The 23,187-nt window shown below is 41.9% G+C and overlaps 1 protein-coding gene across 13 annotated transcripts in view; it reads right to left on the reverse strand.

Moving 5' to 3' along the window:
• The window catches only part of AGRN (agrin), a 537,034-nt gene that overhangs the window by 240,231 nt on the left and 273,616 nt on the right, over positions 1–23,187 (reverse strand). For 7 of the 13 annotated variants that reach the window (XM_056542092.1, XM_056542088.1, XM_056542089.1 and 4 more), the window contains one exon: positions 20,810–20,827. The exons of the other annotated variants lie outside the window; for them this stretch is intronic. In XM_056542092.1, coding sequence (XP_056398067.1) covers positions 20,810–20,827 — 18 coding nt within the window. The remainder of the gene's footprint in view (positions 1–20,809; positions 20,828–23,187) is intronic. 13 annotated transcript variants of the gene reach the window in all.

Raw genomic sequence — 23,187 nt, forward strand, 5'->3', positions numbered from 1 at the left:
GTGGACACTTCGCCATTGTAAGTTCCAGCTCAACCTAGACAATGATACTTCTAACAGAAAAAGTCTGAAGTTGTAAGCCAACACTATCTTCAGCTCCAGTGTGGGAAGATGCAGGACATGCTGGACGGCACAATTGGTGAGGCAACTATACTATGCTGAGTGAAAAGTGTGCACAAGCCCCATTCTGATGAATAGGACTCGTGCACAGAACTTTGCCGAGCATCGTAAGGTTGACTCAAAAACTGTCCTGCCAAGGATGGCCTGTGTCTCCCTGCATTTGACCTTAGGATCACATGGACTCACAACTTGCGCTTAAAGGTGCCCTTATGCATTAGCTTAAAGTTCCTGAAAGTCAACAATTTAACCCAAATTGACTAAATCATTAGTCAGAAATTTAACAACAAATAGTCATTTTTAGCCAACCAATGGCAGACTTTCATCATCTAAAAAAGAGAAGGATGTTTAAAATTTTTGAGGCGATAGTTGGACAAAAGAGTTCAGGAAAGAACTTTAATTCAAAAGCAATTTTCTGGAAAAGATATTCTGAGAATATTTCCAGAAAGATTGTTCATCCTTCTCCCAAAGTCAGTGATCATGTATGGCCAGCTTGATCACCTAAAATGGCCAATGTTGACTAAAATGTTTATGGCAAGATAATCGTACATTAGGCGATCTTTGGTTTAGCAGTTGTTCAATCATCAACCTACATCTATTTAATGTGAATGGCCTCCTTTATTAATCAATGTGTACATGCAATCTATGGATCTGTGACCACCTCATATAGAAATTAAAATGATTGTCAATCACTGGCTTCAGCCGAGGCTCCTCTCAGCTGGTGAGAAGGCAATCCCTACCTGTGAAGTCTGAATTAAAAGGAGATCAGGAAAGGAGCATTAAAACACCACTGGTGTAGACCGGTGACTTAAAGTGGACCTGTCAGCAGGAAATCAGGGGGTGTAAATAAGCACATGACGGCAAGTCCAAGTCCTCGTGATTCCGGGCATATCTTTTTTTTTTATCTCCATAGTCCTTTCCAGTGCAGAAGTATATGCCTTTTTGTTGATATACTAATGAGGCATGAGGCTCAAATACCCAGGGGGCATTTCCCAGCAGGGCAAGAGCCCAAGTAAAGTGGTAAATTTAGTAGGTCAGCCGGGGACATGTTTGGAAACACCCTGGATACTGGAGCCTCATTTTCATAACAAGAAAAAAAAAAGGTATGCTCAGAATCCTGATTACTAGCCCTATCTAGAGATGGACCTATTTACACTCATGTTTTTTTTCTGCTGATGGGTCTGCTTAAGAACTGCTTTTTTTTAACACCTTCTATATATATTTATTTAAAAAAAATGTATAGCCCCATAAAACCCCTTTTTAGTATCAGTTCCATGGGGCATTTCCTATTGTTATTTACTCTGTATCATTTATTGCTTCAAAGCTACAGTCATGCCTGGTCTCCCTTTTTGCTTTGAGCCAACCATAATCACCTTCTTTATAATTCAACATTGATTTTAACTTTATGGTGCTAAACTACAGAACCAGCAAAGGTAAACTTATGTTAATTTTTTATCATTAGGAAAGTTCACAATTAAACGTCATTTATTAGGCTACATGCACATTAAAAGGGTAATCCCACTTTAGCCATGTATGGTATAGTCGCATGGTATGCCATTAATGTCTACTATGTATGTATACCATTGGGACATCCTCTATGTCCATATCTTATCATCCATTGCTTGTTTTGCACTCATCATAAATGTGTTTGTCTAGGTGTAGTACAGTGAAAGAGCATTGGATAGCGCACTTGACACTTCAGACCTAGAGGGTTGAAGATAACAATTGGAAAGTTTCATGGTTTTTGTCATGGCTCATGAAATTTCAGAAGGAAGTTGAAGGGTATCTGGGAATTATTAATTCTTCTTCTAGGATGGAGGCATTTATAGAGAGTTTAAGGTGCCCAAACCCCTTAGACTAAAGTTGTCCGAAACTACTGAGTGGTGTATTCAGCTGGCTGTTAAAAGTGCACGGCTACAGCCCGACTCTCTACCAACAGATGATGTCAGGGGAGAGAAGGGTCAGGGGTGTTGGACTATTACCACCCAACCCTATTGTTCTGAGAGAAAAAAGCTCCTCCCCTTCCCATTGAGGAAACCTGAATTTATGGATATGCAGAATGTTCGTATTTATAGGGAGGTCGTGAGAAATAACTCTCAACAATTAAGTGTATGCCCACCCTATATTGGTAGATCCATCAGATCTGATAGGTAAAATAGTGCACCATACATTACTTTTCTTCCTATCAAAATTGTGGAATTAAAAAAATATATACTATAAGTCAACGTGGGTCTGTCGAATGCCATTCATGTCCATCAATTGAAAGGTTGGGCACTGCTGTCATGGTCTCCGTTACCAATGGCAGTGTAAACAGAGCCTTATATCCTCCTGTTAGTATAATATGTTTAATATGAAAGTTTCTAAAAGTCAGGAACGTAGTAATAGAAACTATACTATTAAAATGAGTATATTACCATAAAGTAATTGCAGTTTTGTCCTAAATATAATTATTGTGACATTCTTAGTCTCTAATCACAGAAAATGTTATTTCTTAGGGAAAGAGGCAATGATGCTTTCAGGAATGGTGCAGGCAGAAGGACCTTTAGTGGCAATATTTAACCCGCTGGAACGTGCTCTGCACAAGGAGAGTATTTGCCTTATAAAATATTAACAAGCTTCCTTTCATTGCAGCTATCCTACACAGAATGAGATAAGCGGAGTTCAATTCAGTCATCTACTCTGTTTTCCAACAATGTGGAGACATGACATCTCTGTTGCATGCAATATTTAAACGTCTTTTTTATACAAAGGGAACACACTACAAAACACATTACAGGAGGCGGGAGTATGGCTGACTCGGATAGCGGATCTTTTTACAAGTCAGGCTACACCGCTAAAATTGTTTTATACCTCTTCACTTGATGGCAAAGCAAATCCTTGAAAAAACATCCTGAGATTATCCAGGCTTAGTTTAGAAGTCATTCTAAATTCAACAGGAAAGGAAGAGAAGAAACCAAAATGACATAGACCTCCTGTCATTTATGTCCAGGTCAAATGCAAATAGCGGGAGATCAGATGGACTAAAACTCACAAAATGGTCAGACCAGGGCTACATTAGGAAAACAAATCTTTGCTCTGGGTGCATGTAAGCTACATCCTACTGGGTATCATTATTTGGCAAGGGATAATAAAACAATTTAAGAGATTGTGCATTCTTCATCCTTAAAGGGGTACTCCGCCCCTAGACATCTTATCCCCGCCGCTGGGGAGCCCTGCGATCTTGGCTGTGGCACCCCATACATCTGGAGTGGCAGGGCCCCCGAAATCTGACATCTTATCCCCTATCCTTTGGATTGGGGATAAGATGTCTAGGGGTTTAAATGGGCACTATCATTAAAACTAATTTTTGCTATTGCCCACCTTAAGGTAAATAAAAAATCTTTATAATGTACTGTGCCAATCTTAGCCAATCTTAACTCATCTCAAACTGAACTGCTCTGGCTGTGTGTAGCAGAGTGAGGGAGGAAGTTCTCCCCTGTATGGCTTTAGATGATGTCATGCCTGCTGGATAACGCCCCTTCCCAGCCTGTGAATCCGATGGAGACTGAGCAGAAAATACAGAGCATTGTCAAAGTAGAAAACTAACAAATAATAATGTGGTAGCCCAGTATGGGAGGTGTTACCCCGTGCTCCTGCTGTCCTGTCAGGCAGCCTCATTCAGTGTCCCCAAGGCCCCCTGCGCTTGTTTCTCCATTGTAAATATGTTTTACCATGTAAAGTGTTATAAGAGTTATACCATGTGATATATCATGTGATTGTTACCCAGGAAGTACTAGTGACCAGGTGATCCCAAGAGTGACCTATGGGCTCCCTGCTAGTCTCTCCCATATACAGTAAGCCCTGGGTGGAGCTTCTCTCTCTTTGAGCTCTGCTCTTCTGCTAAGCTGAGGTCCAGTGCAGTCGCCTAGTGTGTGTGTCCAGAGTGTTGGAGACCTCAAAGTCCAGTCCTGCAGCCACCATCAAGTCAAGTAAGATAAAGTCACAGCTTAGAGTCAAGTCAGTCCCTGTTATCTGTCATGTCAGCATGGTCTGCATTCAATTGTCCAGTCCTACTACAAGTCCCAGCAAGCCCTCAAGGTCTCTGCATCACTGGTCACCTCCTTGGGTCCTGGCTGAACTGTATAGACTTTACCACCTGTCTACCCTCAGTAAAGTGATCGTTGTCCGTAACTTGGTGTCTGAGTCTTTATTGCCCCTGTACCTAGCCCAGGATCCAGCGGTATACCTTCGGGTGGTTATAGGCTAAACCACGCCCTGGCATCATGAATACAAGGGGTTAATGCCATCTGACCCTAGGGTAACAACATCTGCCCTGCACCACACACCCCGCCACCACAATAAAAATAAAGGCAGGGGGTGGTTTATCATGATGGGGGCAGTGAACTGGGAGGATTATAAAATGTAACAAAATCATGAGAGGTTCTCTTTAACCTACATAAAGAGTTGTAGAGTTTCTCACAGGGATTCCCCAGGATGCTACCCCTGCAATCGTCTCTGATGGCAATTGCTGGTGCTTATATAGGCAGAAGTCCCCAGAAGTCCCCAGTTCCAGTTGTGACAGTTGTCAGGAATCAAAGTAAGGCAGTGCGGGCAGAGTTCAGTGAGAATTGGTAGACATGCAATGTAAGGATGGGTGGAAAACAAGAAGACATGGCCAAACATACATGACAGGTCAATGCCAAAGAAATGAGGCTACTGCTTAGGCATAGAGTGATGTGTAAGGGTTTGTAAGAAAACTGGGGTGCCTGGGCAATGGCTAAAGTCTGGGTTCATTGGCATGTGTTAGACAAGGGCATGGATGGAGTGGGTGGTAGAATTGCCACCTGGCCAGTATTTTACTGGCACAGACGGTATTTTGGCCACGTTGCCGGTATTTTAATATTAAAAATACCGGCAATGCAATGGCCGGTATTTATCCAACCAAGCATCCAACTCCCGGTATGTTGCAGCATATACTATACTAGTGTTTTCCAACCAGAGCACCTCCAGCTGTTGGAAAACTACAACTCCCAGAATGCCCGGACAGTCAACGGCTGTCCATGCATGCTGGGGGTTGTAGTTTTGCAAAAGCTGGAGGCACCCCTGGTTGGGAATCACTGACCTATACAATATACTACTATCGATCAGACAAACAGGATGATCCAGCGCTTAGTTCAGTAAAATAGCGAGGATTTTATACTATAGATACAGGTACAAACATCGTGACGCGTTTCAGATGCTAGTTCACAATCTTAATCATACACTATATACTACTATACAGTAGTCCAACATGCTGGGAGTTGTAGTTTTGCACCAGCCGGAGGCACCCCTGGTTGGAAAACACTGACCTATACTATATACTACTATATAGTCCAACATGCTGGGAGTTGTAGTTTTCGTTTGGGGCAGCTGCTGAGCCCCAGGCTGTATCAGGGCATGCTGGGAGTTGTAGTTAGTAACTAACTGCAACTCCCGAATTAAATAAAAAAAGCGACCAAAAAGTCCAATCAAAACAAAAATAGGACTTGTAAAAAACTACAGATCGGGGTGCAAAAAATGATACAGCACCATATATAGAGAAATAAAAAAGTTATAGGGGTCAGAATAGGACAAAATTTCCCAGAATATGTGTATCCTGTGATGTTATGCATATATAATTAATTATGCAAATTAGCATGGTCGGTATTTTTGGCAAGAAAGGTGGCAACCCTAGTGGGTGGTAAGAAAAGGTGGGGGGGGGGCATTAAACTTCAGGGGAGATCAGGACACTGGCCACAAAGACAGGTTCTTTACAAGGTGCTAAGTATAACCCAAATCACAGAATGCACAGTGCCCATGGTTATGTCTGTAATTGATTAAGTTAAAGGGGTACTCCTGTGGAAAACTTTTGTTTTTTAAATCAACAGGTGCCAGAAAGTTAAACAGATTTGTAAATTACTTCTATTAAAAAAATCTTAATCCTTCCAGTACTTATTAGCTGAAGACTACAACAGTAGAGATTCTTTTCTTTTTGGAACACAGAGCTCTCTGCTGACATCACGAGCACAGTGCTCTCTGCTGACATCTCTGTCCATTTTAGGTACTGTCCAGAGTAGGAGAAAATCCCCATAGCAAACATATGCTGCTCTGGACAGTTTCTAAAATGGACAGAGATGTCAGCAGAGAGCACTGTGGTCACGATGTCAGCAGAGAGCACTGTGTTCCAAAAAGCAGCTAATAAGAACTCAAAGGATTAAGATTTTTTAATAGAAGTCATTTACAAATCTGATTAACTTTATGGCACCAGTTGATAAAAAAAAAAAAAAGTTTTCCACCGGAGTACCCCTTTAATGGGTCAGCAGGAATCATCATCTCTTTTTGATACATCCCTTTTTTTATTGAAAATTTGACAGGAGCAGGGCAGATTGTTCCTCACACAGCAGTGCCTACTTGACCTTATGCTGTAGATCCTGTGGCTCTCATGTCAGGACATGCTGGTAGTTGTAGTGTAGCAATAGTCAAAAGTACAGGAAACCAACTGTTTCAGTAGCTTTCCATATTGTAAGACACATATTTTCTGATAGTTATGCCAATATAGAGAAGATATACATAATCAGCATCGTTGCAGTTTGGGCAAACCATATCTAAACCCCAAGGACACATCATTTTGCAGATGTACTGAATCCTCTCGCTGGTAATTGTCATGGTGGATCTGATCCTTGTCTGATCTACATACCTGGTGTACAATCATTTCCTATTAGCCAAGCTGTCAGACCCAAAAAAATAATTAAATAAACCTGAAATGTTTCCTAAAGTTTTGGCTGATAATTTAGCATTTAATCCCTACACCTCTTGTATAAACCCTGCGGAGCAGATTTTCTCCAGCCTAATTGATAGCACGTCCTTTTATCTCTCGGGGTCTATTTATAGTGGAGCCTCAGAGCGGCATAACTTACGCCTTGTATTTCTAGTCACACGTATAGATAGCGACTAATTTAGTCCCCGCACTTAATTACAGCTAAACAGTCAGGGTGGCCATTCTATTTTTACAACTAATAAAAGCTGGAAGGTTTTCTGGGATGCAAATGTATTAAATTCACAACTGCTAAAAATGATTTTTGTCATGAAGACGTCAAATAACAAATATCACATTTCCATACTGGAGTATTATAAAACGGCACATCATGTTTCTTGCAAGAGTTTGCTTTTTTAAGGTGTCGTAACGCAGTCAATGCATCTGTCTCTTGCCCTGTAAGAATAAGACTGAAAATAGTTGCTCTACTTTTTGACTTTAGACAGGCACACCTGTCACCCGCACATGGAGGAGCGGCTAGCTATACCTGTAGATGTCTATGGACCAAACACCTCTGTAATATCAGCACCTCTGGGTGTAACAACACACTGGCTTCAGGGATGGTTAAGAGCATTAGAGATGAGCGAACTTACAGTAAATTCAATTCATCATGCACTTCTCGGCTCGGCAGTTGATATCTTTTCCTGCATAAATTAGTTCAGCTTTCAGGTGCTCCGGTGGGCTGGAAAAGGTGGATACAGTCCTAGGAGAGTCTTTCCTAGGACTGTATCCACCTTTTCCAGCCCACCGGAGCACCTGAAAGCTGAACTAATTTATGCAGGAAATGACATCAACTGCCGAGCCGAGAAGTTTGTGACGAATCGAATTTACTGTAAGTTCGCTCATCTCTAAAGAGCATCATGGGCCTGGTGCTGAGAATTTTTCTGGGCCTTTTTATGAAATGTATCACTCCTATACTTATATAGTGATCTAGACACTGATGGTGGTATGGTATAACTCCTATCCTTATATAGTAGCTCCCCACATTAGGTGCAGTATAGTTCCCCCACATTAGGTGCAGTATAGTTCCCCACATTAGGTGCAGTATAGTTCCCCCACATTAGGTGCAGTATAGTTCCCCCACATGAGGTGCAGTATAGCTCCCCACATTAGGTGCAATATAGTTCCCCCACATTAGGTGCAGTATGGCTCCCCACATTAGGTGCAGTATAGTTCCCCACATTAGGGGCAGTATAGTTCCCCACATTAGGTGCAGTACAGTTCCCCCACATTAGGTGCAGTACAGTTCCCCCACATTAGGTGCAGTACAGTTCCCCCACATTAGGTGTAGTATAGTTCCCCACATTAGGTGCAGTATAGCTCCCACACATTAGGTGCAGTATAGCTCCCCACATTAGGTGCAGTATAGTCCCCCCACATTAGGTGCAGTACAGTTCCCCCACAGACATGCAGCCTTCAGCCATATACAGTGTATGGCTGGAGGCTGGATGCCTGTGTACTGCCCCACTTCAGTGTTCCGACCACCACTCCTCCGGTCCGGGGTCATAATCCCCGGGGACCAGAGGAGTGGTGGTCGTAACACTGAAGATGACGTACAACATACAGGCAACTTACCATGCGCGTGCGTCCTCCTCCTCACTGCTCTGCTCTGCTGTTGCCATGGGCGCACGCACGGGACGTCAGTGACGTCATTGCATGCGCTACCACCCGGCGGGCGCGCCGCAGAGAGGTAACCGCCGGGACATCCTTGCGTCCCGAAAAGATCTTTCAGGACACAAGGATGTCCAGAATGTGACAGGGGCCCTTGAAGGGCGGCCTATGTGGGCCGCCTGTGCTGGCCGGTGGACCTATTTTAATGTAGCGGCCTGGAGCGGCAGCTCCATCCGCCCCTACGTTAATCCGGCCCTGACTGGCTTACAGTGGTGCCCACTGCCCTCCCTCCAGCTGCTGCTCTTCTCCTGCATTGCACCACTGTGTCATAGGATTGTGCACCAAATGCTCATAAATGCAAAAGTGCCCTTGTATTTTAAGCCCCAGTCCTCCATTACTCTGTGTATGAGCAATAAGTCCCTTTAAGCTCCAGAATCTGCAAACGTGTTTATTCCAGTTCCAGTCTCTAGCCAGCATGACCACATCTTGCTGTCTCTTCTGATCTCCTCCTGTCACTTTTGACTGAACTCTGTCTGCCTCAACGCAAGCACCATCTGACTACAATCTTTGTTGTTGCGACATGGAGACTTCAGCCTTTCTATTGGCCAACTGCTAAATCAGACCACTTTAGCAGTAAATTTAAAGAAACTAAATAGTGCTCAGCTCACCACCCACAATGCATACAAATGCAGAAGAACTCCGGCTGTATTGAGGTTCCGGGAGCACGGACTGTGCGTGCGGCTTCCTGTATGTAGTAGAAGAATTGAGCGGGAGGTTAAGCTCTCAGGTAAATTGCTGTTAAAACATAGCTTTTACTAACTTAGATTAAAAACATAGAAACAAAATAACACCTAAAGTGCATTAAAAATAGCACTCCGACGCGTTTCAAGCTTAAGAAAAGACCTTAGTCATGGCAAGGTAACACAATACAGTGGTGGTTTAAATACACTCATAAAAGAAATGAAAGGATTAACACGTGAAAGCTTTCACGTGCTAATCCTTTCATTTCTTTTATGAGTGTATTTAAACCACCACTGTATTGTGTTACCTTGCCATGACTAAGGTCTTTTCTTAAGCTTGAAACGCATTGGTGTGCTGTTTTTAATGCACTTTAGGCGTTTTTTGTTTTTGTTTCCATGATTTTAATCTAAGTTACAAGAAGCTATGTTTTAACAGCAACTTACCTGAGTGCTGGACCTCCCCCTCCATTCTTCTACTTTGGGAGTAGCCTCCGTGGAATTTTCTTGAGCAAAAGCCACCTTGCAGAGGTTATGGGTGAAGCATGCACAATCCTTTAGAATCGGCCATGGAGGCTACTTTATATGCACCAATTCTTTAACAATACAGTAAGAATCACACATACGGATCTGCTATAGGTAAGGAATCCCCTTCCCAATCACAAATTACATGGTGGTGTTTAGTCACAAACTGAAGAATAAAGGTAAAATGACCTAAATATATCACCTAGTGATATACAGTAAGTCATATTCTAGCTAGTTTGGATTCTTTTATCTGGTAACAATATCCATGTTTTCACATTTATTGTGGCCCTGGTGAACATTACTAGCTGCAGCTACCATGGAACCTTATGCAAGCATCCTAAGAGCCCAATGTGACATTTAAGCCCCTGTTTGAGGAACACTGGAATAGATCCTAAAGCTTTTTATATACAACCATAATTGTATTGTAGAGTCATAATTGTCTACTGTAAGGCTCTAAAGTTCTTTTGGATTTCAGTAACCCAATCATAATATTCATATGAGGATTTTACATTTTGTTAGGAAGTAAGCTCTGTTTAGGAAGACTTGAGCAATGGAGATGTTCCCCAACCGTATGCTAGATTACGGCATAATGGGGTATTCCCATTTCATGAAGTGCCAGTATGATTGCTAAGATATCCCATCACTTCATGATCGGTGGGGGTCTGACCATAGATGGCTATAAAAAAGAGAAAATACAGCGCTCCATAGTGTATTAAAAGAAAGACCTGTAAGGTAATAGTAAACACGCAAGTGGCGGCTCACCTGGAGAAGTTGTGTAACCACATGGAGAGCACATGGTAAAATGGTGTCCGCAGCCAGCCGGCTGAATAAGGATATAATGGAGAAGGCTTCAGTGTAGGTGCAGGCTTCAGATGGCGCAGGACACAGGATATCGACAGGTAAGTTAAAAGTGGAGGTAGTTTATTCTCCCAACATGCAACGCATTTCACTGCTACAGCAGCTTCATGAGGCATCTGATGAAGCTGCTGTAGCAGTGAAACGCGTTGCATGTTGGAAGAATAAACTACCTCCTCTTTTAACTTACCTGTCGATATCCTGTGTCCTGCGCCATCTGAAGCCTGCACCTACACTGAAGCCTTCTCCATTATGACCATAGAAAAAAAAAGCTTAGAAGGGGCAGCAGTTTACTTTATTAGATGGTAATAAGACATGAATTTGTGAAATACAGTTGCCTCTAACATTAATATATGGATTTAGAGCATCATTTTTTATGTCTTAAAAAAAATAAAAAAGGTTTTTAAGTCACCTGTAAAGCCTTGTGAACCCCCTATATAATCAATTAGCTGAGAATATCTAGTGCTAGCACATGGGTGGATGCCTGTGGCAAGCATAAAGACAGAAATTGGTTATTTAAGCCTCTTTCCTCCAGTGATTTAGAAATTAACATTTCAACACATTCAGCTATGCACGGAGGCTTAAATCTGAAGCCCTACAAAAATGTCCCCAGTTATGGGAGATAATGAGGAGCCCCTTGAATGGGGAGCGCCAATCTCTTACTGTATGCGATGGGAATCTACTAATCCCCGGGGCTGTTACAGACAGTGAATTCCTCCACTATATCTCCCAGAAACATGCATTATTATGGATCTGGGTTACAGCTCTGCCACTTTCCTTCATGTGCACAACACTGTTAATCCAAAAAACGACTGTGAAATTAAAATAAATGGTGAGAGAAAATATTTGCATAAATGTAAATTGAGAATTGAAACATATGTCATGTCCTACTGTTACAATACTGACTTATTGAAGAACAACACGTTGTGACATAATGTAAGAGCCAAGACAAGCAGTCAACACCACATAACAGTTATGATCCAATAAATCATGTCATCAGATCAGGGGACCCAGCCATTCCCGACATGCCGTGTTAGCAAACAACCCTTTCTGTAAACTGAGACAAATAAACAAATACTATGATATTAGTAGGAACAAGTGACATTACCGAGCTCGTATTGGTTCTAACCACATTTCCTAAGACTGTGAGATGAATTTTCTGAACCGCATGGTCTATAGGACTACTTAAAGGGACTTACTAGGACTTAAGGGGGTTATCCGACTATAACACCTTTCCTTTATCTACTGAATAAGTGCTGTACTCTGCTATCTCCAGCAGCTGTCATAGACTATGAACGGAATAACAGAGCACACATGCGACCGCTGCTCCATTCCAATGGGACACTCCAATAGGAGACTCATGATCTCATTCTCAGGATCATATCCTCATATTCGTAGTCTATCAATGTTTCATTTTTGGGTGCCCATTGCCCATCCATCGGGAGTCTGGATCTTTGGCCACAGCATTTGTCATCTTAGGTTTTGAGTACACAAGGAAGACTTTATTACAGTATGGAACTGATGTACAAAAATAGAAATAGAAATAGTGTCCCATAGACAGAGGTGCCTTTTAAAACAACTTTTAATTCTAGCTACTAAAAAATACACACCAAAAATAATGTGATAATTCCCAAGTGAAAATACTAAATTAATAAATAGTAAAATTAGCAATGTCTGCTAAGTATGGTAAGGTGCCGCACTCAATACATCCTCTCCTCATATTCAAAGATATTGTGTCACTGTCCCTGTCCCTACGTGTTTCCATGCAAAGGACCCAATTACAACGATCACCCACACTTCATCAGGGGACAAGCATCATTTTAATATAAAGACGTGCAATTATGCACTAAATGGATGCAAAAAGTTATTGGATAAAAGGAGAAGAGCCAACTCCATTAATAAACACATAAATGGAATGATAATGCTGATGCCAGATTCAGTCAGCTATGTGCAAATATTGACAGCACTCTTATGGTGAATAACATTGTCAAGGTACATGCTACTAGGCAGGTTAGCCCCAAACTGTCTGGAGTATAATGACATGTAACAAGTGGAGGATGATGCTAAAGACCATGGTAGGTAATTAGTGGTCAGAAACTTGTAAATAACTCATGAAAGAATAAAGTTACATTAAACCCAAGCACATCATTGTTTTTCTTGTGAAATTCCCAATAAGGTTGATGTGTCACATGACCCTCTTCCTATTGAAAAAACAAAAGTTGGATTCAAAATGGCTGACTTCAAAATGGCCGCCATGGTCACCAACCATCTTGAAAGGTTTCCTCCCTCACATATACTAATGTGCCACAAACTGGAAGTTAATATCACCAGCCATTCCCATTTTATTAAGGTGCATCCATATAAATGGCCCACCCTGTACATGCATGTAGATTGGGCTTTGTTCACATCTGTATTAGAGCCTCCATTAGGAGCTTCCATCACAGATCCAGCCTATGACGGAGATCAGACAACTCCACTACAGACAATGGGGTCCAATGCTATTCATTTCTTTCAAGTAAAGGGTCCAGTAGTGCTGCCATTTTTATTGCCCTACTTCTGTGATGACCTGTAGAAAGAAATTGGGAAAGAAATTATACAGCAATTCATGGTCAAAATAAATGACCCCTAGGTAGTGGCTGCTCACCTGAGAGCAATTAAAGACTTGCGTATCAACCCACAATGGGGTTACCAAAATTCAAGGAGTGCTGGAACCGCTCCTAAGCGGTCACAGGAAAAGGAGGAAGACCAATCCTGATGGAACTTGTGGTATGGAAGATAAAAAAGGACCTCTAGAGGCGCTGCAGACTCCAATGGAATTAAACCAGAGCCAGAGATGTAGCAGTAGTACAAAACACTGGGAGGTTTATTGCAATACATAAAACAATAAAGGTGATTACGCGTTTCGGGGGAGCCACCCCCTTCTTCAGATCAGAATCTCTATTGGAAAGAGTGGATAGCCATTTATTATAGTCAGGCATATGTCGAAAGTCTGCTAGTGAGTTTAGACATATGTCAATTTTATCTGAGAAATCATTAACCAAAGTGTTACGTTGTTTGGAAAGTAGATCCAACAATGTATTAGAACAGAGTTTGAGAGCTTTCTCCCAATCATTGTAAAAGTCATTGTCATTAGTAAAGGTGGCCAGGGGATGTAACCTCAAGCTTCTGGTCTGAAGAAGGGGGTGGCTCACCCGAAACGCGTAATCACCTTTATTGTTTTATGTATTGCAATAAACCTCCCAGTGTTTTGTACTACTGCTACATCTCTGGCTCTGGTTTAATTCCATTGGAGTCTGCAGCGCCTCTAGAGGTCCTTTTTTATCTTCCATACCACTACTTCTGTGATGGAACAGAACAAGGTAAATTGTAATGTAGATGTGAACAAGCCATAGGGTCTATTCACACGGCGAAATTCCACCTCAAATTAAATCCCATAGACTTCTATGGGATTCCGCACTCCCATGGGAGTGCGGAATCCCATAGAAGTCTATGGGATTTAATTTGAGGTGGAATTCCGCAAGCGGGAATTCTGCCGTGTGAATAGACTCTTAGGGTGCTAAGTTGCATTCTTTGCAGGAACATTTGCGTTTGCATAGAGAAATATTGTACTTTGATGCCAAACCTATAAAACTATCATACTAACCAATTCAGGCATGGCTGTAACATACTATGACATTGGTGACCAAGTTGTTAACCTTCATATGAATGTGTCAAGGCAGCCAGTGGTGCCCTACCCTTGTAGAGGTATAATGGCTACCAGTGTATACCAGCTGTATAGACATATAAACAGCCTGCCATAACTTTTTCAATTACTACATTAACAGATCATCAATATGTGTGAACTGGATTAGCCTTTGCATATTATATTACACTTTTCAATCTCTACGAGCAAAATTCCGGAAGAGACATTTATGAGAACAAGAAGGAAGACAAAGCAGTTGTGCTGCTTAATAATTTAGATGCCATAGTCTGACAGCAGAACCTCCGAGAGTATTCTGTTCCGAAATAATTTCATGAAGAATAAACTTTTATCCCTGTAACTAAACTTCTTGCCCCCATGTGACCCTCGTGTTCTGTCTCCCCACTCGAGCCGGAGCAGTCGCAGCGTAACATAAAGCCGTGTGTCCGTGGCCTCCTCTGTCTCTGGTTTAGTTCTTTTAGGGCCAGCAGGAAAAGACTCAACGGCCCGGGGCCATGAACAGGATGGATTAAAGCTGTGAATGGATCAATTCTCCGCTCTAGCTGCTAAAATAAAATCAATTTCTAACTGCTTGCCTCTGCCTGCACAGGATAAGAAGGTTGGAAGAGGGGAGGGCGAGTGACAGGGCACATTACAAGCGCTGAGATAACAGCGTTTATGATCCCTTGCCTAGGAAGGCTGCATCTATTCTCTCGCAGCACCAGACCGCTTCTGGTGAATGGAGAGAGAAAAAGATACCTTTTTAGTGTGGAGAATAATAAGAAGGTACAAGAAAATTGGTGGCTTCATAAAAGCAAAAGGTTATGGTAAATTATAACAATTATAAACCATCTCAATATTGAGAATATGGAAAACGTGCTTCAATGTAAACTAGACAGCCGTGGATTTCTGTAACCCAACGCAGACAACCAGACTACGATACATCCTACATCTTCACAAGAAGATTCTGAAATCCCTTTATTCCGTGCAGTATATAGAGGAGCTCCCTGAATTTATTTCTGGAGCTTTCGTTTCAGTCTAGGATGAGCTACAGGGAAATCTCTTTAAGGCTACCCAAAATTGCATTGAAAAGAAGTCATCAATGAAGGGGGGGGGGGTTTCTCAAAGAAAATGGGCACTACTGTATGTATAATGGTGGACTTAAACTTTTTCACACAGAATGTGGTCTCCATAAGGAGGTGATTTTTTTTATTTAATAAAAAAAATATGGTCTTTGGAGAGATTTCACTATATTTGTAGATTCATGGGGATGCTAATGGAGGAAGCTGTGGATTACCATGACTAAGGACTCAACACCCAAAACATGTCAATTTTATTCATTTTAAAGTGAACTATCTTCTGTTATCTACCAGGTATTCACTTATTTTGAAATGTAGAAGAAAAAAGAAGGGAGGGGGAGACAGACGAATTGCGCAGCTATGTGCCCTTACTCCATCATATGTATTGTTAAGAGCAGAAGATAGGATTATGCTAACCTTGGGATGTTGTACTGAGAGCACAACATCCAGTAGGCGGATAACCGGGGAGCTGCCAGGAGTTGTCCCGTGCTGGAGAGAACCTCAGGTCGGTAGATCGTAACTTGAAAGGATCCCCCGAAAGCAGTTAACAAAATGTGCTCCTAAAGACGCTCACCCGTGGTGGCGCGGTTCTTAGTGAAGAACTGCATGAATGGGAAAAAGACTGATGCGGACAATAAAATAATAAATAAAAAGGATTTATTCGGTAAAAGCAATAGGACTACGCGCTTCAAGGGGTGGGAACCCCTCTTCTTCTTCTTAGACCTGAAGAAGAGGGGGTCCCACACCTTGAAACACATAGTCCTAGCGCTTTTACCAAATAAATCCTTTTTATTTATTATTTTATTGTCCGCATCTGTCTTTTTCCCATTTATGAAGTTCTTCACTAAGAACCGCGCCTCCACGGGTGAGCGCCTTTAGGAGCACATTTTGTTACCTGCTTTCGGGGGATCCTTTCAGGTATTCACTTATTGGATATATGGCTACTTAGAGTAATCCATAACTTTGAGGACTTTTGATGGAACTATTGTGCACATCTTACAGTATCACTGGGCAAAGTACTCCATGTATGTGAGTGTTACTCCTTTTTCACTAACTTAGATATATCATTTATGCCCTATTGGAATGCGTCTGCCCTATTGGGATGCATGTATATGGGTCATTAAGTGTATATTCACATTGTGTGAATGTGTGCAAACCCAGCTAAGACTGTGACCCAGACAAAGTTTCTGCAACATAAGATAAAAGTAACATGTATTAGTGGGAGCAGCAAGCCAATACATAATGGCCACAACACTAAGCCTTCTATTGCCACTGGCCCTTTGGCACTACCTGGTAACATGACTAGTAGTCAAGTCTGGAAACATTTATTTTAATGCCCATAGTAAACAAAGGCAACTTCAACATTTTAGACATGGTACAACTGATAATGTATTGTTTGCTTAGAGTCCTAACATCATGCACAATCCAAATTTTTCCAGACTTCATCATTGCCAATTCCAAGATGCCTGCTTCACTCCAGCAGTTCTCAGCTGAAACCTGTACTAACATATCACAATGTGCGCAGTCTTTCTCAAGCAGAAGCAGAACTGACAGCATACAGAGCAGATAGAATAGCTACGAGTGAAAGCTATCATCACTAGGAAAACAGCAATTTGCACCCATTGTGCACTGGGTCTGCATTCACAAGAGCTTCTTCCTACTGGAGGCGGCAGATTAACTCGTATGTGTGGAAATATACCAGTACACAACAGTATCTGCAACACATTTCATGATGAATAAGTCAGATAAGATAAATAAGACTGAGACTATATTACTCATAAAAAATTAGGCATGCAAGATAGGCATGCATAGAAGAGTGAAGGGGGGGGGGGGGTAGTGTTACCCATATACAAAATAGGGCTCCTCTATACATGTTGGTTAATATGAACTCCCTGAGACAAATATAAGCTTTTCTTATCCTGGGGCAAACATGTAGTTTCAGGGAGTTGTATAATTACACTGGGGAGGGAGGGGTGAGCTGCAGCTAGACAACTCTGTTGCTGGCTTATCCCTCCCAGAATAAAAGGGTTGGGCATTAAAAATTCAGTCCCGTTGAAGCTCTGTGAGGAGAGAAACAGTGCTGTAGCCTGGTGGTACCCCCACCCCCCACCCCTTTCCATGCACCGTCTCCTGTCCTGTTACATGTATACGTGAGTATATGTTAATAAAGAAGACTGAAGAATATGGTGAGTGCCGACTGCATTTTTCTACGCTTATGAAGATTAAAAATTCAGTCCACTCGACCCTTCTCTCTGTTGACATTATCTGTTGGTGGAAAGTTGCGAGGCTGTCATACACCTTAGACGGTCAGCTCAACCCGCCAATGACCGACTTTAGTCAAGCACAAAAAGGAAACAGTACAAACAATACTCTAAGGGTCTATTCACGCAGCAGAAAGTAACACTACACTACTACTGCCACTACAGTTTTTGAGACAAAGCCCAAAGTGTATTCAGAAGTATCGGGAAATATAAAGGAAGGACTTATCCTTCTCCTTCCTCATGGATCCACTTTTGACTATGGCTCAAAAACTACAGTGGCAGTTTTCCTAAAAAAAAAATTAAAAATCTGAAAACCTAGCCTAAGGCTGGATTTACACATAGTATTCTGGGAAGCATTTTAGCCACAACCAGATGTGGATCCAAAACACAGAAAAAGTGTTGAATCCACTCCTGACCTGACTTTTTAACACTTATCATTCCCTGAGTGCACAGTTTTGGAGGCACCCCCTGTAACAGGTTTAGATTAACCAGATCTGCCCCCTAGCATGAGGAGCTACAATGTCTACCTCTACAGTATATATACATTTGGCTAAATGCTTATATAGAGTGTATGAGAATTAGATTGTATATTAGAATGGCGTAGCATTGTATTGGTTTGTGTTCATTTGTGGACCACTGGTCACGTAATATTTTTACAATATTATTTACACATCTAAAGGTCAAGCATATTGATGTAACTTAAACAGATTTGTCATCACTCTCATTCTGCCCGAACTACAAGGCATCAGGTTGGTCCTTAGCAGCTCATCCCGAGCCCCCCGGCCTTGGTTGATACATCGCTCTCTGTTTGGAGAGATTAAGGTTGACAGGACAGGATGAGGCCACCGGGGATCATTCTGATGACTCATGGTTCAGGCAGCATGAAAGTGATGTCAGGGTCTCTTTATTATAAGATAAAGAATTAATGCAACTATAAATATGGGAATAGTAAAACATTTGATAGCTCATTATGTTTAATGTTAACACCTCAAAGACTTCTTGAAAGTCAGGTCACCCTCCCTGTATAATTGAAACTTTATGTAGATCTCCTGCGCTATCAGACATTTATCAGGGGATTTATGGGAAGGACACACTGTCAAGGATGCGTTGGCTAAGTAGTATCGTTCCAATGCACCTTAACAGCCTAAGACTTTTTTCATTAATGACAAATGACATCCCACCAGGGCAGGTCATATAACCAGTGGGTTCCTTTAACTCTTCATGACTTATTGCTTTTTTTTTTTTTTAAGCAATGGGGCTGATGTTAATTATAGCGGCGTCCATGTTGCCGTCTATATGAAGCCTCATTCATTTTGTGCTTCATGTAGCTTTAATTAACTAAACAAACCAACCGATTCTCCCCTTCGGCATTTCCAGGCACGTTGGTCTATAGCGCTGCCAACTTCACGTCATGCTGCTCACGTGTTGCTATAAGTCAGTACATGATGACTACTCAGAGTTTTTTATATATGGCCCAGGTCAGGTTGTGGCTTTTTAGGTGCAATGCACAAGGTCACATGCTCAAAATTCAACTTGCATGCAAATGGTGATGCAAAACTCTCTCGAAAAAGATTATATGGAATGTTGCACATCAGAAGAAATTGTGGTTGGCTGCAATTTTGTAACTGCATACATGTTTGCACACATTGCTGTAGATCATAGGTCTCCTAACTGTGGACGTCCAGCTGTTGCAGAACTACAACTGCTAGCATGCCCGAACAATTTTCTACCTTGATAATGCTCTGTATTTTCTGCTCAGTCAGATTCACAGACTGGGAAGGAGTATTACCCAGCAGGCTGTGAAATCATCTGAAGCCATACAGGGGAGAACTTCCTCCCTCACTCTGCTACACACAGCCCTGAGCAGCTTAGTGTGAGATGAGCTATGATTGGCTAAGGCTGCACCCCCCTCCCCTCCCCCTCAAAAATTCCAGACTGCATTTCCTGATTTTTTACTTCTGCCAGGCCAGCAGGAGTCCAAAGACTGTGCAGAAGATGGGGGAAATGTCTTCTAAACAAGTAGGGAGACACCTAGTGACAGCTTTTTTAAACACAAATGAAACATAGAAAACTTAATTTATTTATTTTTTTTTTTTTTTAAACTAAGTACATTAGAAATATTTTTTATCTACCATAAGGAGTGCAATAGCAAAAATTAGTTTTCATGACAGTACCTATTTAAAAATGTTGGGGCCCAGAAGTAGACGAATTTAGAGCAAGTGCTACGCAATGGCGTAGCCTACCATAAATAAATCAAGTAATTCAAATAAAGTGAAATAAACTAAGTTGATAGCTATGCCGGAATGTTTTCTTAAAAAAAGTGCAGTACATCACTGGTATATGTCAGAATATTGGCAGAAATGTACGCAGATGTAGACCCGCTGCCTTTAATATATGTAATGTTTGGCCTGTTTTCCAAATTTCTCCTTTTTGTCCTTTTGGAAGGATTCAAAAGCACATAAATTTGGAAAACAAGCAAACATAGCTCTAGTAGACATTCACTTTATAAGTCAAAGAGCCCTTCATGGGTATAGTACGGTATACGTCCCAATAACGTTCAGCTGGAATCCTGACACCTTAGTGATAGTCTACACTTTCCTGACATGAACAGAGCCTTTGAGGGTCTATTCACATTCGCTAGCAGAATTCGGCAAGTGGAATTTCAGAAGTGTGAATGGGAGTGCAAAATCTCATAGAAGTCTATGGGCTTTAATTTGAGGCAGAATTCTACAAGGGGAAATTTCACGGTGTTAATAGACCCCGTTACAGCAAAATTAATGTTGTATACATAATACATACAATGCTGCAAAATAAATATCATTTCAGACTTAAGCAAATCCTACAGTATGTACCAGGCCTAATCTGCATTATTTACAGTTTTCGGATTATAGCAGGTTGCACAAAATTCGTCTGTACCTAATCAATAAACAGAAAAAGATTACATGCATGAGTATACATCAATGGAAAAGGTAGTTTTTGTTCCACCATGATCCTTAGGTCCTTAAAGCTTTCATCCTATGAACATATTTTTTAAAATACAAGTCAGATGATCTGCCACAGTAAGTCATGCAAGTGGATTCAGTTATAAGACTAGATATAAATAATGCAGTAAAGTAAAATATACAGATCCACCTTACCTGGACCTTCCACTGCAGCTTTATAAGAAATAAGGATAATTAATATTTAGGCCTCTTTTAATAGGAGTGATATATCATAAAAACTGACACCATTCCAATACATTTTTACATTTTCTCAATTACAGTTCGGTGAAAACGAAATGTCTTAAATTAAAAAAACTTTCATAAATATATTAGATATTAGAGAAGAAAGTAATACAGGTGATTGGAAACACAGACAGGTCCTAGTAGTAGTAATTTCTTACTGGTGTATGTTTACCTATGGCAGATCTGCTGCAGACTTTCCCAATTAACTTAAAATCTGAAAAAATTAATAACTAATCCCCAACAAATCTGCAGCGTGTGAACATACCCTTAGTCTCAGTTCCACACATTAATATATTTTACCCATAGCTTCTTTCAACATGAATCCTGATGGAATAACACAGTCATAAATGGACTGGCTATTAAAATTACCCAAAGAGCGAGACAAAATTAATGCCTAATTTATGTTGGTAGTTTTTACCTAAAAGTTGCCCAACCCTTTTAATCATATGCATTATAAAATTCACAAGTTGAAGACTTTGTAGAGGTTGGATTTGCTCATCTGCTGTCTATGCAGCTGCTCTGGGACCATTGTCTGGATTCATATCTTGACAGCGCTCCTCTGGTTTTTCCTTCTTTTTTGCTTGTAGGGCCCTCCCATTATTTGCCAAAATTGGTGCTGTTAGCTTTGGCACCCAATATGGTGTCAACAGGGCAGTAACCACTGCTCACAGAGGCTTCTCATAGAATGCATAGACTGTCATGGGTGCAGCGACCACTGTTCAGTTGTCAACGGGCCATAAACCTAAGCATTCACCCTGTGGACACCTGGGCAGTGGTGACCATCCCATAGGCAGTCGATGCCCCCTCATTAACATATCAACCAAAGAATACAACAAAATGAAGAATCAATGGAGTGACAACTAGATGTTTTTTAACATGCTACCTCTTCATAGGCCTGGACACCATTAGGCTTAGGGAATTAACCCAAAGATCCCAGATAGTTATCCTATCCCAGGTGGTTAGAAGTGGGGGGGGTGTTATCAATTTTATTTTTTACTTCTGGGTCCATTCATCATTTCATCCATTCCTCAACCAATAGTAAGGAAGGGGGCAAACAAGCACTTTTCCCTTCGGGGGAACAAAATAGGGTGATGACATAAACCAATATCAATTGTCACGATTCGGCTCACAGGTAGTGGATCCTCTGTGTCAGCGAGGGATTGGCATGGACCGTGCTAGTGGACCGGTTCTAAGAGGCTACTGGTGTTCACCAGAGCCCGCCGCAAAGCGGGATGGTCTTGCTGCGGCAGTAGCAACCAGGTTGTATCCACTAGCAACGGCTCAACCTCGCTGACTGCTGAGAAGGCGTGGGACAGAAGGACTAGGCAGAGGCAAGGTCAAACGTAGCAGAAGGTCGGGGCAGGCGGCAAGGTTCGTAGTCAAGATGGATAGCAGAAGTTCAGGTAACACAGGCTTTGGACACACTAAACGCTTTCACTGGCACAAGGCAACAAGATCTGGCAAGGGAGTGCAGGGGCAGTGAGCAGATATAGCCAGGGAGCAGGTGGAAGCCAATTAAGCTAATTGGGCCAGGCACCAATCATTGGTGCACTGGCCCTTTAAGCCTCAGAGAGCTGGCGCGCGCGCGCCCTAGAGAGCGGAGCCGCGCGCGCCAGCACATGACAGCAGGGGACCGGGACGGGTAAGTGACCTGGGATGCGACTCGCGAGCGGGCGCGTCCCGCTGTGCGAATCGCATCCCCGACGGCCATGACAGTGCAGCGCTCCCGGTCAGCGGGACTGACCGGGGCGCTGCAGGGAGAGAGACGCCGTGAGCGCTCCGGGGAGGAGCAGGGACCCGGAGCGCTCGGCGTAACAACTATAGTGTGAGAGAGCACCTTTCTGGTTGTATTATTACAAATAATATTTTTTGTGATTTCCTGAAGGCCCTGCCACATTGAAGCTGACATCTATTTAAGGAACATACTCAAGTTAACAACCACATTATATTACTTTGTTTCCAAACCCTTCACGCCTGTCAATCAAAAAACAAAATGTGGTTTTGCATTAGCCTTAAATGGCAGAGGAAAGATAAAGAAGAAACATGTGGAGATGAATAACAGCTGACACGAGATGTCTTTGATACATAGTCAATATTCCATTATGACATCTTTGTAATTACACTACAATGTTATATGGCACTTTCCAATTCATGAGTGCTTTACAATTATACTCCAACAACACTCACACAGCCACTTCTGCCAATTCAAAGCCACCTCCAGCATGGGAAAATGGGACAGAGGAAAGTACGGCAAGCTTAGAGGTTGTGGATTAGGGGCACGTGAAAGAACC

This window comes from Hyla sarda, chromosome 10 (genome assembly GCF_029499605.1).
Source record: "Hyla sarda isolate aHylSar1 chromosome 10, aHylSar1.hap1, whole genome shotgun sequence".
Classification (NCBI taxonomy): domain Eukaryota; kingdom Metazoa; phylum Chordata; class Amphibia; order Anura; family Hylidae; genus Hyla; species Hyla sarda.